Below are 16,657 nucleotides of genomic sequence, written 5' to 3' on the forward strand. Positions count from 1 at the left end.
CTCCTGAATAGGCTCTTGCTGCTCTCTGTCCTGGCTCAGGCAACACCACTTGATGCCGCCGCAGGTCCGCTTTGCAAGCGGCTGGCTTCACTCGACGACCGGGTCGACCGTCTAAAAATCCAAAACTCGCAGGAACCACCATTTTAAGTGAAGCCACACAGATTCAAGTGATTGCTGGCACCTCTTTATTCGTAAATCGGCATCCCGCCAGCAAGACCCTTTGCAAGAAACTGTCCCAGTTCATTTCGCCAGACGCGTTTCAGGATTGTATTCCTTTCCTCAGTGGCCTTGAAACTGAAAGATGAAAGCCATTGCTTCGCGCACACCTGATAAGTAACAGCACCCGCCATGGTGGGCGTGGCCTCAGGGGCTTCTGGATGCTGTAGTGCACTTTCACCTCTGAATGATTCAAAATAGATGGGTGTAAAAGTCTTGAAGGGGACCTGCCCCACTTTGTGGATGTCGATGGCAATGCAGTTCAAACCTCCTGCATGGGCTCTTGCTGCTCTCTGTCCTGGCTCAGGCAACACCACTTGATGCCGCCGCAGGTCCGCTTAGCAAGCGGCTGGCTTCACTCGACGACCGGGTCGACCGTCTACAAATCCAAAACTCGCAGGAACCACCATTTGAAGTGAAGCCACACAGATTCAAGTGATTGCTGGCACCTCTTTATTCGTAAATCGGCATCCCGCCAGCAGGACCCTTTGCAAGAAACTGTCCCAGTTCATTTCGCCAGACGCGTTTCAGGATTGTATTCCTTTCCTCAGTGGCCTTGAAACTAAAAGATGAAAGCCATTGCTTCGCGCACACCTGATAAGTAACAGCACCCGCCATGGTGGGCGTGGCCTCAGGGGCTTCTGAATGCTGTAGTGCGCTTTCACCTCTGAATGATTCAAAATAGATGGGTGTAAAAGTCTTGAAGGGGACCTGCCTCGCTTTGTGGATGTCGATGGCAATGCAGTTCAAACCTCCTGCCTAGGCTCTTGCTGCTCTCTGTCCTGGCTCAGGCAACACCACTTGATGCCGCCGCAGGTCCGCTTAGCAAGCGGCTGGCTTCACTCGACGACCGGGTCGACCGTCTAAAAATCCAAAACTCGCAGGAACCACCATTTTAAGTGAAGCCACACAGATTCAAGTGATTGCTGGCACCTCTTTATTCGTAAATCGGCATCCCGCCAGCAGGATCCTTTGCAAGAAACTGTCCCAGTTCATTTCGCCAGACGCGTTTCAGGATTGTATTCCTTTCCTCAGTGGCCTTGAAACTGAAAGATGAAAGCCATTGCTTCGCGCACACCTGATAAGTAACAGCACCCGCCATGGTGGGCGAGGCCTCAGGGGCTTCTGGATGCTGTAGTGCGCTTTCACCTCTGAATGATTCCAAATAGATGGGTGTAAAAGTCTTGAAGGGGACCTGCCCCGCTTTGTGGATGTCGATGGCAATGCAGTTCAAACCTCCTGCATAGGCTCTTGCTGCTCTCTGTCCTGGCTCAGGCAACACCACTTGATGCCGCCGCAGGTCCGCTTAGCAAGCGGCTGGCTTCACTCGACGACCGGGTCGACCGTCTAAAAATCCCAAACTCGCAGGAACCACCATTTTAAGTGAAGCCACACAGATTCAAGTGATTGCTGGCACCTCTTTATTCGTAAATCGGCATCCCGCCAGCAGGACCCTTTGCAAGAAACTGTCCCAGTTCATTTCGCCAGACGCGTTTCAGGATTGTATTTTTTTCCTCAGTGGCCTTGAAACTGAAAGATGAAAGCCATTGCTTCGCGCACACCTGATAAGTAACAGCACCCGCCATGGTGGGCGTGGCCTCAGAGGCTTCTGGATGCTGTAGTGCGCTTTCACCTCTGAATGATTCAAAATAGATGGGTGTAAAAGTCTTGAAGGGGACCTGCCTCGCTTTGTGGATGTCGATGGCAATGCAGTTCAAACCTCCTGCCTAGGCTCTTGCTGCTCTCTGTCCTGGCTCAGGCAACACCACTTGATGCCGCCGCAGGTCCGCTTAGCAAGCGGCTGGCTTCACTCGACGACCGGGTCGACCGTCTAAAAATCCAAAACTCGCAGGAACCACCATTTTAAGTGAAGCCACACAGATTCAAGTGATTGCTGGCACCTCTTTATTCGTAAATCGGCATCCCGCCAGCAGGACCCTTTGCAAGAAACTGTCCCAGTTCATTTCGCCAGACGCGTTTTAGGATTGTATTTTTTTCCTCAGTGGCCTTGAAACTGAAAGATGAAAGCCATTGCTTCGCGCACACCTGATAAGTAACAGCACCCGCCATGGTGGGCGTGGCCTCAGAGGCTTCTGGATGCTGTAGTGCGCTTTCACCTCTGAATGATTCAAAATAGATGGGTGTAAAAGTCTTGAAGGGGACCTGCCCCGCTTTGTGGATGTCGATGGCAATGCAGTTCAAACCTCCTGCATAGGCTCTTGCTGCTCTCTGTCCTGGCTCAGGCAACACCACTTGATGCCGCCGCAGGTCCGCTTAGCAAGCGGCTGGCTTCACTCGACGACCGGGTCGACCGTCTAAAAATCCAAAACTCGCAGGAACCACCATTTTAAGTGAAGCCACACAGATTCAAGTGATTGCTGGCACCTCTTTATTCGTAAATCGGCATCCCGCCAGCAGGACCCTTTGCAAGAAACTGTCCCAGTTAATTTCGCCAGACGCGTTTCAGGATTGTATTCCTTTCCTCATTGGCCTTGAAACTGAAAGATGAAAGCCATTGCTTTGCGCACACCTGATAAGTAACAGCACCCGCCATGGTGGGCGTGGCCTCAGGGGCTTCTGGATGCTGTAGTGCGCTTTCACCTCTGAATGATTCAAAATAGATGGGTGAAAAAGTCTTGAAGGGGACCTGCCCCGCTTTGTGGATGTCGATGGCAATGCAGTTCAAACCTCCTGCATAGGCTCTTGCTGCTCTCTGTCCTGGCTCAGGCAACACCACTTGATGCCGCCGCAGGTCCGCTTAGCAAGCGGCTGGCTTCACTCGACGACCGGGTCGACCGTCTAAAAATCCAAAACTCGCAGGAACCACCATTTTAAGTGAAGCCACACAGATTCAAGTGATTGCTGGCACCTCTTTATTCGTAAATCGGCATCCCGCCAGCAGGACCCTTTGCAAGAAACTGTCCCAGTTCATTTCGCCAGACGCGTTTCAGGATTGTATTCCTTTCCTCAGTGGCCTTGAAACTGAAAGATGAAAGCCATTGCTTCGCGCACACCTGATAAGTAACAGCACCCGCCATGGTGGGCGTGGCCTCAGGGGCTTCTGTATGCTGTCGTGCGCTTTCACCTCTGAATGATTCAAAATAGATGGGTGTAAAAGTCTTGAAGGGGACCTGCCCCGCTTTGTGGATGTCGATGGCAATGCAGTTCAAACCTCCTGCATAGGCTCTTGCTGCTCTCTGTCCTGGCTCAGGCAACACCACTTGATGCCGCCGCAGGTCCGCTTGGCAAGCGGCTGGCTTCACTCGACGACCGGGTCGACCATCTAAAAATCCAAAACTCGCAGGAACCACCATTTTAAGTGAAGCCACACAGATTCAAGTGATTGCTGGCACCTCTTTATTCGTAAATCAGCATCCCGCCAGCAGGACCCTTTGCAAGAAACTGTCCCAGTTCATTTCGCCAGACGCGTTTCAGGATTGTATTCCTTTCCTCAGTGGCCTTGAAACTGAAAGATGAAAGCCATTGCTTCGCGCACACCTGATAAGTAACAGCACCCGCCATGGTGGGCGTGGCCTCAGGGGCTTCTGGATGCTGTAGTGCGCTTTCACCTCTGAATGATTCAAAATAGATGGGTGTAAAAGTCTTGACGGGGACCTGCCCCGCTTTGTGGATGTCGATGGCAATGCAGTTCAAACCTCCTGCATAGGCTCTTGCTGCTCTCTGTCCTGGCTCAGGCAACACCACTTGATGCCGCCGCCGGTCCGCTTAGCAAGCGGCTGGCTTCACTCGACGACCGGGTCGACCGTCTAAAAATCCCAAACTCGCAGGAACCACCATTTTAATTGAAGCCACACAGATTCAAGTGATTGCTGGCACCTCTTTATTCGTAAATCAGCATCCCGCCAGCAGGACCCTTTGCAAGAAACTGTCCCAATTCATTTCGCCAGACGCGTTTCAGGATTGTATTTTTTTCCTCAGTGGCCTTGAAACTGAAAGATGAAAGCCATTGCTTCGCGCACACCTGATAAGTAACAGCACCCGCCATGGTGGGCGTGGCCTCAGAGGCTTCTGGATGCTGTAGTGCGCTTTCACCTCTGAATGATTCAAAATAGATGGGTGTAAAAGTCTTGAAGGGGACCTGCCCCGCTTTGTGGATGTCGATGGCAATGCAGTTCAAACCTCCTGCATAGGCTCTTGCTGCTCTCTGTCCTGGCTCAGGCAACACCACTTGATGCCGCCGCAGGTCCGCTTAGCAAGCGGCTGGCTTCACTCGACGACCGGGTCGACCGTCTAAAAATCCAAAACTCGCAGGAACCACCATTTTAAGTGAAGCCACACAGATTCAAGTGATTGCTGGCACCTCTTTATTCGTAAATCGGCATCCCGCCAGCAGGACCCTTTGCAAGAAACTGTCCCAGTTCATTTCGCCAGACGCGTTTCAGGATTGTATTCCTTTCCTCAGTGGCCTTGAAACTGAAAGATGAAAGCCATTGCTTCGCGCACACCTGATAAGTAACAGCACCCGCCATGGTGGGCGTGGCCTCAGGGGCTTCTGGATGCTGTAGTGCGCTTTCACCTCTGAAGTTCAAACCTCCTGCATAGGCTCTTGCTGCTCTCTGTCCTGGCTCAGGCAACACCACTTGATGCCACCTGATAAGTAACAGCACCCGCCATGGTGGGCGTGAGTTCAACACTGCGCTCGGCATCTGCTGATTCAGGCACAGCAACGAAGCAGCTCACATGAGCAGTATTTTGGCACTACAAAGACCATCAGGCTCGAGGGGAGCCAACGCCCACTGAGGCAGATGGTCTGAGTTATTTGTAGCGCAGATGCCGAGCGCAGTGTTGAACTCTAAGCCTCTGATGAAGTGCTCGAAGGAGCGTGAAACGCGTCAGGCAATGATTTATGGACAGTTTTTTCATCCTCTATGCTGTGACTTGCACGGAAATAAACTAAGATGAAACCTTCATGATGTGTGGTTCTTCCAATTGGGGAAACTCATATATATATATATATATATATATATATATATATATATATATATATATATATATATATATATATATATACGCACACCACACAGCACAGTGCCATCTATTTCACTATGCCTGCGGACACTATAAAGGGCTTGCCTCCCCCTGGCACTATGGGCAACCTTAGAGCCTGGTCCAAACTGAACATTTCGGCATTCAATGCCTCTCTTTCTGCCACCTACCCTGATACCAATCTTGGGTGTATCTCCCTGGCTCAGGAAATATCCTATTGGCTTATCTCCAATATCAATCGCCACCTGCTGCTCCATCCTAGACGACCAATTTCCCATCTTACCCCTGCCCCATGGTTCACGGATGATTTGAAAGCTATCAAATCCGAATGCAAACATCTGGAGAGATCTTGGAGGAAAACTTACGCCTCGAACGATAAATTAACCTACTGATCGGCTCTCAAGCGATACCACCAAGCCTGCAGAAAGGCAAAAGCTCTTTTTGTCTCAAACACCGCCCCCACGCCTCCAGTGCTGGGAGAAGTGGAATGTAATGAAATTGCGGACTTCTTCATATCCAAAGTTGAAACTATCTACAACACTCTGTCTTCTGTCCCCTCCAAGCCTCCTCCCGGTCCCTCCATCATGGACCCTTTGAGCCCATCATCTCAGCAAACTCAGATCTCAAACTGGCCCTTGTTAGATCCCATCTCACTACTTATTCACATGACGAAGGTCAACTCGGGCTCCCCCCTGGACCCAATCCCCATGAGCATCCTCCGCCAGCTCTCTCCCGAGGCTCTACTAGTTATCCAAGAGCTCCTGAACTCCTCACTGCGGGATTCTATAGTCCCGGAGGAATGGAAAGAGCCCTGGTGGTACCACTCCTGAAAAAACCTGGAGCAGACCCCAAGATACTCGCTAACTATCGGCCCATCTCGCTGCTCCCTTTGTTCTCAAAAATCCTGGAGAGACATATTAACATCCACCTTTCCTCTCACGTGGAGACCACAGGTTTTCTACATCCGTCCCAGTCAGGATTCCGCCCCCACTACTCTACTGAAACTGACCTCTTAGGGGTTATTGAGAACCAACGTGCCCGCCTCGACCAGGGTGAGACTGCGGCGCTTATTCTTGTAGACCTAAGCGCCGCATTCGATACGGTCTCACACCCCATCCTCCTGCGAGCCCTGAGAATGGCTGGTGTGACCGGCCCTGCCCTTGCCTGGCTGGTTTCGTTTTTGAATAAACGTACTTTTCAGGTTGTCTCTTCCGGTTCCTACTCCTCTGTCCGTTCATCTGCGTATGGCGTCCCGCAGGGGTCTTCACTGAGCCCTATGCTCTTTAATATCTACGTGAGACCCCTGGCTACCATCGTGGAAGACGCTGGTCTATCCCTCAACTCATACGCAGATGATACCCAGATCCTTTTCTCCCTCTCCTCAGCCGCAGCAAATGCCCCATCCGCCCTTAAACTTGGACTCAGCCGAGTGGCCGAATGGATGCAGACGAACCTCTTGAAGCTGAATGGAGATAAGACGGAGGTGCTCATTTTGGGCAAGCAGAAACATCTCGGGAGCCCTGTGCACTGGCCTCCAGAAATGGGCCCTCCACCTCTCCCAGTGACCCAGGTTCGCAACCTTGGATTTGTTCTGGATGACTCGCTCTCCATGCGACACCAAGTGGTTAAGGTGGCCGCCACATGTTTTTCCATCCTGGGCTGGCTTAGAAAAATATTATGAATGCTGCCAGTAGGGACCAGACGCTCAGTGGTCCACGCCTTAATCACCTCCCGCCTGGATTACGGCAATGTACTGTATCTCGGAGTCACATTGGAGCTCCAGAGAAGGCTTAAACTAGTTCAGAATTCAGCTGCCCGGCTCCTATGCAAGGTCCAATGGAGATCCCCAATCTCCCCTGCTCTTAGAGACCTTCATTGGCTCCGCATTGCCAATCGTGTCAAATTCAAGGCCCTTTGCTTCATGCACAAAATCAAGCAAGGGTCAGCCCCAGTTTACCTCCAGGCTCTTGTTCAACAATAATCTCCCTCCCGCCCCCTGAGATCATCTGGTCGAGGCAATTTCCAAATTCCACGCTTCAAACTAATGAGAATGGGCGGGCGCGCCTTCTCCTGCGCTGGCCCAGGCTTTGGAACTCCCTCCCGGCGTCATTGAAACTTGAACCATCTTTGTTGAAATTCTGCAGAGAACTTAAGACCTGGCTCTTCTCTCAATAACACCTGCGATGCTTAAATCACTGCTTCTTTGCCGCCGGGAGACCCCTTGTGAGTAGCTGCGCACCCTATAAATTTAACTACAAATACAAATACAAATATGAACACGTATTTTAAAGACACATTTGTTAACACCTCGCTGCGGTGGCTATTCCGCCGCAGCGCTAAGGGGACGGTGCGGCCGCGCGGCACGCCCATGCTGGTGACGGACCCGCTCCGTCACCATCCTCGGTTGAGCTGTGCTCATGACGGAGCGGTTCCGTCATGGCCCCGCCCACTCAATGGAAAGCCTAGCGCAGGCGCGGAATACGCGCCACGTAGGCGCGGCGAGCGGGCCATGACGGAACCGCTCCGTCATCAGCACAGCGCTACCGCGGCTGATGACGGAGCGGTTCCGTCATCAGCATTGAAAAGGCTATTTGGTAATCTTGTCTTCCCGTCATTTCGACCAGCATGCACAATGAACACCAATTGATCATTTTACATTTTTGTACCAGTTCAATGCGCAGACAATACTTCAATTTAAAGGTAGCCAACATTCCATTTTTTATTGTCTCCTGCTGCGCCTTAAAAATCATGGTATCCGTAAATCTAACAAATGCTAGTTAACATCCCTTACTCGATTCCACACTCCGGTTATTTATTTTTGGGATGCATCCTGTCTTTTCCATGTGTAGAAGTGAGTGAGCCAGGCTCCCCTCAGAATCGCAAGCATGCATTTGCTCCGTTTGGGGAGCAGATGCAGGATGACTTTGACAAAGCAGGAACGGAGTCTCCTGCTGAAATGTTCCACACAGCACTTCACCGAAGAAGTAAGTCAAAGCCTGATTCCAGGATTCTGTAGTAATTAGGTCCATAGACAGTTGATGTAGTTAGATGGTTTATTGTAAGTTAAGCAGATATGATGGTATAAACCAATAGGACCCCAACAGGAACATCCTGCAAGATGCTTACAGATTCAAAGCGCTTTATTTGACAAAAATATACTTGGCAGTGCTTTGAATCTTGGGGAGCGGCCCCTGCAGGTGCCCTGCATCTGAGAGAGTCAGCATTGCTCCCCAGTGCGCTTCCGCCTGCGCGGTCCCCCCTCCTTCAATCAATATTTGACCAGGAATGGGGTCCCATTGGGCTGAAATTGGGCCTGGGAGTGGGGGCCTGTGTGCCCCCTACCCCTTTTGAAATAAAGCCGGACCCTGGGGAATGGGGGATGGGGTCCCTGGGACTGAAATCAGCCAGCAATGCAGTCACGCCCCAGGGATGGGGTCCTTGCGGCTAGAATTGTCCTATGGATTGGAACCACACACCTCTCCCCCCCCAAATATAAATATTTGTTCCCCATTGTGGGCTTTAAAAAAACAATCGCTTGTTTTTTTGTTTTTCTATTTTGCACCGGATTCGTGCAACCTCAGCAAATTTGGAAAAAACACTTTTGGCCCCAAGTTTTTTTCAAAGGTTTTTGCAAATTCCCCACCTTGCATACCCCACCACTATGCCTAAGGGGTTAGGGTATTCCCACCCTTCCCCCTCGTCTTTTTGTTGTTGTTTTGTTTTAGGACTCAGGACCGAGTCTCAAGTCCTAAGACGGCTTCCACCACTTTCTGGTTGAGGTGGTGGCAGCCAATCAGATCTCAGTTTGAGATCTGTTGAAATCCACCGATCCTTGGCATCCCTAATTATGCAAAGTTTTTTAGCATTAATTGCCAAAAAATACTTAACAGACTTACATCAAAGCACAAAAAGCACTGTTGCTTGACTTAGAGCTAGTTTTCTGCCAAATTTGGTGTAAATCCGGTCAGCGGTTTAGGCTGTAGCTGTGAATAAAGTTCCTATGGGAAAATGGATAGGGAAAACATGTTTTGAAATCCTACTTTATCTCGGCCCCCGCTTGACAGGTCACCCTAAAACTTTCCATGCGCAATCTAGGCAAAAAAGAGCACTTGTTTGGAAAGGTTAGTGGAGATTCGTCAAATGACGCCAAAGTTATTAGTAGCACAAACATGTATTTCCTATGGAAACACGATCCTAACTATAGCGACCCAGTATTGCCCCTGGGATATGGAGAGATAAATAGATGATTAGTGGCTGTTTAGAGGTAGTGCAACTTGCTTTCTGCAGAGTGTCACTGGCAATAAATTGAGCATGCAGCTGTAGAAAGACTAGAAGACTAGAATTCCAGTGAAGCAAAACTAGAATAACTTAGAGAACAGGGTGCAGGTACTAAAAAAGAGAAAATGGAAGTTACATACAAAGGCATTGCAGATACCATGGGATAGTTTGTAATAGTCAATCACAGCATCATGGAAGTGCAGTAGAGAAAGAGAAAGAGTTAGGAATGTAAATATGTGTTGAACAGGAGGGTTTCTATTTACAACCAAGAATGTTGTTGAATGTTGAGAGCTTAAGGAGTAAAACAGCTTTGTGCATGCATGGGTAGCTATTATTCAGTGGTTTTTCACAAAGTATTTAAAACCATTACAGGATGGGCATGGTGAATCTACATGTATCTGCACGAACAGGTGGCCATCTTCGAATAGTGTTTGTTCTACTTAAATAAAAGCTAATCAACCAATGCAAAGCCAATAGCACTGCAGTCAAATCCATAACAATTGGCTTTACTAACAATTAAGCACTACAACAGGAGAAAACAAGGCTTACTACCTTTGCCTTGCAGTTTGGATCACCTACAGGTCAGATGATTCTTTTCTTGCCCTGACCAAGCCCCTGTATGAGTTGCAAAGCTGATGCAGATGTCAGTTCTTTTCTGGACTGCGGGAGGGTGGGGAGATGGACTATCTTCCCAGTTTCCACTCTCTAGCCACCCCCTTTCTCTAGCTCGAAGCACTTTCGTGACAGGGAGATGGTGGGCTTCGCCAAGCTGAGGATCTGTGATTTTGGGACAGCGTGGATCAGAGCAGCTGCTGCGAAACAGCCTGTGGGACACAATAGACTTGCGTTGTCCAACGTTCTGGCAGGGATTTAAGAAGGTAATGGGCAGTGTGGTCCTGTCGGAGGATAAAGCACTGTTGAAACGACACCCCAGGGTCAACAGTTTCTTAAAAGAAATAAAATCATGGGAACATCGAGCATGGGTGCAGGGAAGAAGTCTACACAGAGGAGGAAGCAGAAGAGGCCTCAGAAAATAATGAAAAGACAAGTGAGTTCTGAGAGCAGTATTGATCTGGATCAGGATGTTATTCAAGATTCAAGACTGAGAAGGCTTGCTTTTTAGTAATTTTCACTATCGCTTCCCTCCTAGTGTGACCTTGTCTGTCTGAGAGGGCTGGTTTCTCAGCCGGGTATGCTGGAATGTTAGTTCTGAAGGCCTTGTATGTGATGCAGCTGGTCCTGAACTTTGATGGGGGCCTGAAGGGGGATCCAATGAAGTTTTTTCACAGTGGAGTGTTGTGGTCTAAATTCTTTTGGCCTTTGAATAAATAAACCACAGCTTGCAGGATGCCTAAAAGCAATGTTGATTTGGGGAGGCTGTTGATAAGAGTGTGTGAAGAAACAAAATGCTTGAACAGTTGATCTTATATTGGTTTCTGGTAATTGAGGTGTCACTCTTTCCAGAGGTAGACCTCGTAGAATGCCGTCTTGGTTTTCTTAGCGCTGCATCCCTTAGAAGAGATGTGCTTTGAGAAAAATTCATGCCACAGCTTCACTTAGTAGGACCACCTTAACTGTTATCCTCATTCTAGTGGACGGCACTTGTCATGTTGTATGTTGACCACTAGGCCCTGTGTTCCTAAGGCATGACAGATGCTGTGACCTGCAGCCATATCTCCCAGCATCCACAAGCTTAGATTGAAAATCATAATAGGACAGAGAAATGTCAGGAGGCCACCCCCAGTGGCGGGTTCCTCGTAGGGCGTGGGGGCTTGCCCCCCTGTTTCTATTGGTGCATGTGCCCCCACTTTACTTGACCATTATATACATTTGTTTTATTAATTGTTTTTTTTAAGAAGCGAGTGCGCAGAATTGCTTCATTACAGCCACCTGTAGTGGGCGAACGTGGGGGAGGGGCCTAACTGGGAGCTTGAGGATTGACAGTCTCCTTAAGGTGAAGTGTGCATGTTGGGTTGCACTGGTGCCTTGCTCTGTACAGCCTGACAATTGCACTTAAACTCTTGCCTACCAGTGCACAGTGTAGGAGCTTGGGGATTGCTGTCACAGCCCCCAGGTCTCCTAAGGAGCATTTGCAGTGCCTGACCCTCTGAATTCCATGTCTGTCTCGAAGCAAACCCTGAATTGCCCCAGTGCCCTGCCCGGGCCCAGGGCTGCCGTGACTGGTGCGTCTACTCAACAGCACTTGACGGCCGGGTCAGCAAGAGTCAAAAGCAGCTCCAGCACGTTCCCAGGGAATGCCCTGCAAAGGCCGATAGATCTGGGAGGCTCCAAGCCGATGTTCTCTTAATGTGCGGGATTACCACCCCGGAGCCTCCTTCTGTGGGGCTAACCCCCATTACCCAGGCCATCCTGCATTCTCGGCCGGACGGATTCATGTGCCAGGTAGAGCCCGTTGATCTGCCCATGAACTGCATTCCAACGGCATGTCCTAAACTTCCAAAAAGACATATGGCACTGGCAAGTGCCGCCCACTTCACATCTGGAGGGGGGCTGTGCAGTTGCGGCCGACATGACTCGCGGGTGAGAGGGTCGTGCGGGTTCACAGGTTTATAAAAAATAAAAAATACTTACCTTACCGGGTCCTGCACCACCTCCGCTGCTTCTGGCCGGGTCCCGCTTTTTCCTGCTGCTTTCCTGCTCTCCTCCCTCTGGCAGGAACAGGAAGCAGGCAGCCTCCCTCCCCTCCCCTAAGCCAATCACAACGCTGCAAAGGCAACGTTGTGTTTGGCGGGTACGGCGCCCAGCTAGGCGCCTATTGGTAGGCCATTTACTCTATGTAGGCAGCCTGCATAGAGAAAAGGGAGAGAGCGCATGGCTGCTTTGGTCGCCCCAGAGGGCCGACCAAACAGTCAGAGCTCACAGCATTGGGCAAGCCACTCCTCCCTGACCCGCTCACCTACCCACCCCACCAGGCATACCCTTCTGCTTCCTCACAGTGAGAGAAGCAGAAACATAACATGGTAGTTTTAACATTGTATGTCTCTGCTTCCCGCACTGCGAGAAAGCAGTGGGGCGATGCTCATCTGCCCTAATGGAGGAGCCGCCCCTGCTTCATGCTCAGCTGCAACTCTGAATAATTTAACATTACATTAGGTATCAACTTGTTTAGTGGCGAAGTCAGTTTTTTCACTGAGTCCTGTTATGGCCAGAAAACTTTAGATGTAATTGTTAATGTGGGGTATAATGCAAAGTAGGTCAAATTTAGAATTGGTCAGACCTTCCAAATTGACTTTAAACTCACCATTGCAAAGCCAGAGAGCAAAGCCGATGTCCGGCTGGAGGCTTTCAGCTTGGCACGGCTGAGGTAGAGCTTCCTCCAGGAGAGAGCCTGAACCGAGTGATGATTGGACGTCACCAGCTCCAGGTAGCTGCGTCGAACCCAGTCGCGGTAATCCATGCCTTTGCTTTGGTGCTCGGCGCTGGCAGGCGTGGATGAGCCCCCCGGGACATTCAACTCGCTGCTCATGGTTTATGCTATGGGACGACAAAAGGTGAAACGTTAGCAACTCTGCGAAGGGACCAAAACATCACACCGCGAAGGAGAACTTATGGTAACTGAATGAATGAATGAATGAATGAATGAATGAATGAATGAATGAATGAATGAATGAATGAATGAATGGAGTCTTTTATCGCACAACTTAGCCCAAGGGCATCAAGGCGCCAACTGTATAGGATCAGTGGCAATATATCTGATCCCCACAAGGAAATTAGGGATATGAGCAATTTTTGCAGTGTTGCAATTCGCCCCCAAAATTCACTAAAATGGACTTAAACATTATGGGAGATAAACAATTTTGCTCTTGAACGACACCCCCTCCACCTACATGTATTAGTTGAGTCTGACTGATGCTCAGCCAGTGCTGGGAGGAGAAGGAGGTCAGTGGATGTAGCAGGCTACTTTGCAAGTGCTCGAGTACAGGGATGGGACACAGAGCAACCCTTCAACTTGCAAAGTGAGTGGAGACTACTCTCACCTCACTGAACCAGAAACACCAAGTATCTATTTGTGTCTGAGAGAGGTGACCCAGGAAATTATTGATTGTCATAAACAGGCGCATTATTTCTATGATGTTAAACAGTATTACCTCACTTGGAAAGTGATATTAACGCAAATAGGATAATATTGCATTAATGAAAAAAAAAAAAAAAAGAATGGGATAAATATACTGCAATTCAAATTGCCCAAAGAAATTCAGATTGCTCAACCACTCATAAAAAGCAGTCAATTACTTTTTACAGAACCAATTATATTTTGCCGACAGACCTATGTACTAAAAGATCCGTTTGCAAAATAGGGAATCACAAGGGTCTGTGGAGCGTCCTGTCTAATTAATATTTATAAGCAGGTCTCAATTTGCAATACCCTGCAATTGGCTATAGTGACAGGGACGGTGGCCTGAAATGGACAGCAGACCACCATCCCTGTGATTGCATTTCCAAATGCAAAACTTTTTATTTTAACTAGCCCGATTTCCTTAATGGAAGCGGCTGCTTAAAAAAAAAAGTTTTCCATTTTGAAAACTTCAGTAAGAGTTGGCAGGGATCTCTTGGACCGCTGCCTACTCCCCCGAAAGTTGGCACCCACATTTCCAAAGGTCATGGGGTTCAAAGAGGACCACTTTCCCTCTGTGAATCAGTTACCTCCCCAGCTTGGAAGTCGGCAACGGATCAATGGTTTGCGGATGGAAATTACGGTTCCAAACCATTGATATATATGTTAAAGATTTCCAATTTTAAAAGACCTGCCAAAACACACCTCTTTCAAGTACCGAATCAGTAATCAATTCTGAACCCATTTTGGGAAAAGCTTTCCAAATCACAAAATGGGTTTCGTAAATAAGCAAATATGGCCGCAGACCCTGAAAGTTAGCGATTCGCAGGGTGTGCAACAGCTAAATCGCTTGGTACACTTGGCCATAATTTTACTATTCTAAGGTGGAGAATGAGAACGGGGATAATCTTGGGGATAAAGGTGCCCTTCAAGTGTTTCCCATCCTGAGATTCTGTGAGTGAAAGGCCAGCTGTGGTTCTGTGCACGTGAAGTAAAGGATAGTCAAGGCTATTAGATTCTACTTTGCATCAGGAAATATTTGTTGTGCATTTAAAATCCATGTACAGACATTTGCAAATATATTTGCCTAGATTTGGCTACCAGTGCCTGTGTGGGAAACATTTTTGTTTGTGCAGATCAGCAGCTTATTCGCTGTTTTTACTAATGCCCCAGATAAAAAGTCGCTGGTTGTTTATTATCCATGAATGGACAACATCGAGAAGCACCTTGAGGCGATTTCGGTTTTAAAGCTAAGCTACAGTTCTGTGCGAATAGCATGAGTTACAACACATGCGTTTACAACGCATACCATTACAACGCAAGAGGTTACAAAGACGTGCTGTTACATTGCATGCCATAACCATGCAAGTCGTTACAATTACTTGCTGAAGGAGGGGGAGTTTGGTACAGTATAATTCACTAACAGTAGAGAAGGTGTTGGATAGAAAATCCAACAAATCCAACACTTTCTGCCCCCTACAGCAAGTTGAAATAACTTGCGTTGTAATGGCATGCGTTGTAAATGATGCGTTGTAAACGTTGTTAACCGTTCTGTTCAGCATTCCATTCAAAACTGGAAGACAGCAAAGTAGGAGATAATGGAATTTAAAGACGAAGGCTAAAATGCTGGCTTTATCACGGAGGTTGGATACAGCTGTTCAGTGTTAGGAATGCTTCATAACATACTGGTGGTGATGGAGCAAGGATTCGCATACAAAGCGACTTGCTTGTATTGATGAACCTTGAATAACGTTAATAAAGTAACCAACATGTTTGTTTTATTAATATGCATATTTTACATCAACTTTGGGTGTCCGAGTGAAGCTTGCTTATGTGTTTACTAAACCATAATACGCTTGCATCTAAGATGGCTGCTGCTAAGCGAGGGTTTCTACTGCGCATGCGCCTGTCATACTCACGTGACATGACGTAGTCTTTACTTTGGAGGGAATCTGGCGCATCTGCGCACTAGTGCTAATATGGCTGCTCTGTGTTCTCACATGCGAGAAGCTTGCACTGCTGCTTTTGCTAAGCTGTTCGTTCTGCCTAATCCTAATGCTATAGTTAAAAATAAGATAACGGGTATAGAGTAGAAATACATGGTAGACAGTGTATTCATTTATTCTGTGTTCTAAAACTGTTTCTCTTCTACTTTTCATGTATCATAATCTTTGGGCCTGGGAGGTGCTATTACTCTATTTTGAAAGTCCTTCTGCGCATGACAAGCTCCAGGGCGAAGCTGAAAACATTTGTCATTGAATGGGAGCCAAAGACGGTCACAGCCAAGATGCGCCTGGGAAGCTGTACCTTAACCCTTCTAGAAGAAGCTGAACTGTACTCAAAATATTACAATGTATATAATGTTAAATTCTTCATTGTTAGGTGGAAGGAATATGTCATGTGAAAATAAATTGATGGGCGGGAACTTAAAATTTATATTCAACACTGAAGTAACAAAATTTGAGGTGGTGTGATGACCTCTCCTCTCTTGGCCAATCGAAATCGGGGATCCTTACACTTGCAACATTGGGGGGTGGTACACTGCCCTGGAAAATGGTATAACTAGAGTAGGCTAGATAGTTAAAATTGTCCGACTTGTCCGAATAGCTGACCTGTCACTGACCCAATGCACTCAATAGGTGACTAAGAGCAGAGGGCTGCGGAGCACTCTGACAGAAGATTCACTGACCCAATCAGGGTTCTGGGAAGCTGAGGTGCTGGTGAAGCACTTTGTCGGTGAATTAGATGACCCAATCGGGGTTCTGACTGTTAGATGCAGAGAGAGTAGCGCAGGTGTTGCAACTGAACTGCGGGTGCTGGTCTTAACCTTTGGTGGTCCTGTCCTGATCCAAATCTGGTTATCCCTGTCCTGATTCTAATCTGCACCTGCTGGCCTACTGGCAACTGCATCTTTTGGGGTTCTACTGTCTTTCAACTGGCCCGTGGCCAGGGTTGGTCTTCACACCATTCTAGGTAAATATAAATCTGTGTGGGTTCGTCGTTGCATGTTGTTTTTTCCTCCCTTTAAACTCGTTTTCATTAATATTTGATTGCATATGTTCCCTTTTCTCTTACCCTTCC

The 16,657-nt window shown here is 48.2% G+C and overlaps 1 protein-coding gene across 1 annotated transcript in view; it reads right to left on the reverse strand.

Annotated features, from left to right (window-relative positions):
- Positions 1-16,657, reverse strand: part of ORAI2 (ORAI calcium release-activated calcium modulator 2) — a 72,739-nt gene that overhangs the window by 45,241 nt on the left and 10,841 nt on the right. The window contains exon 2 of the mRNA XM_086954565.1: positions 12,764-12,996. Coding sequence (XP_086810691.1) covers positions 12,764-12,988 — 225 coding nt within the window. The 5' untranslated portion in view covers positions 12,989-12,996. The remainder of the gene's footprint in view (positions 1-12,763; positions 12,997-16,657) is intronic.

This window comes from Lissotriton vulgaris, chromosome 2_1 (genome assembly GCF_964263255.1).
Source record: "Lissotriton vulgaris chromosome 2_1, aLisVul1.2, whole genome shotgun sequence".
Classification (NCBI taxonomy): domain Eukaryota; kingdom Metazoa; phylum Chordata; class Amphibia; order Caudata; family Salamandridae; genus Lissotriton; species Lissotriton vulgaris.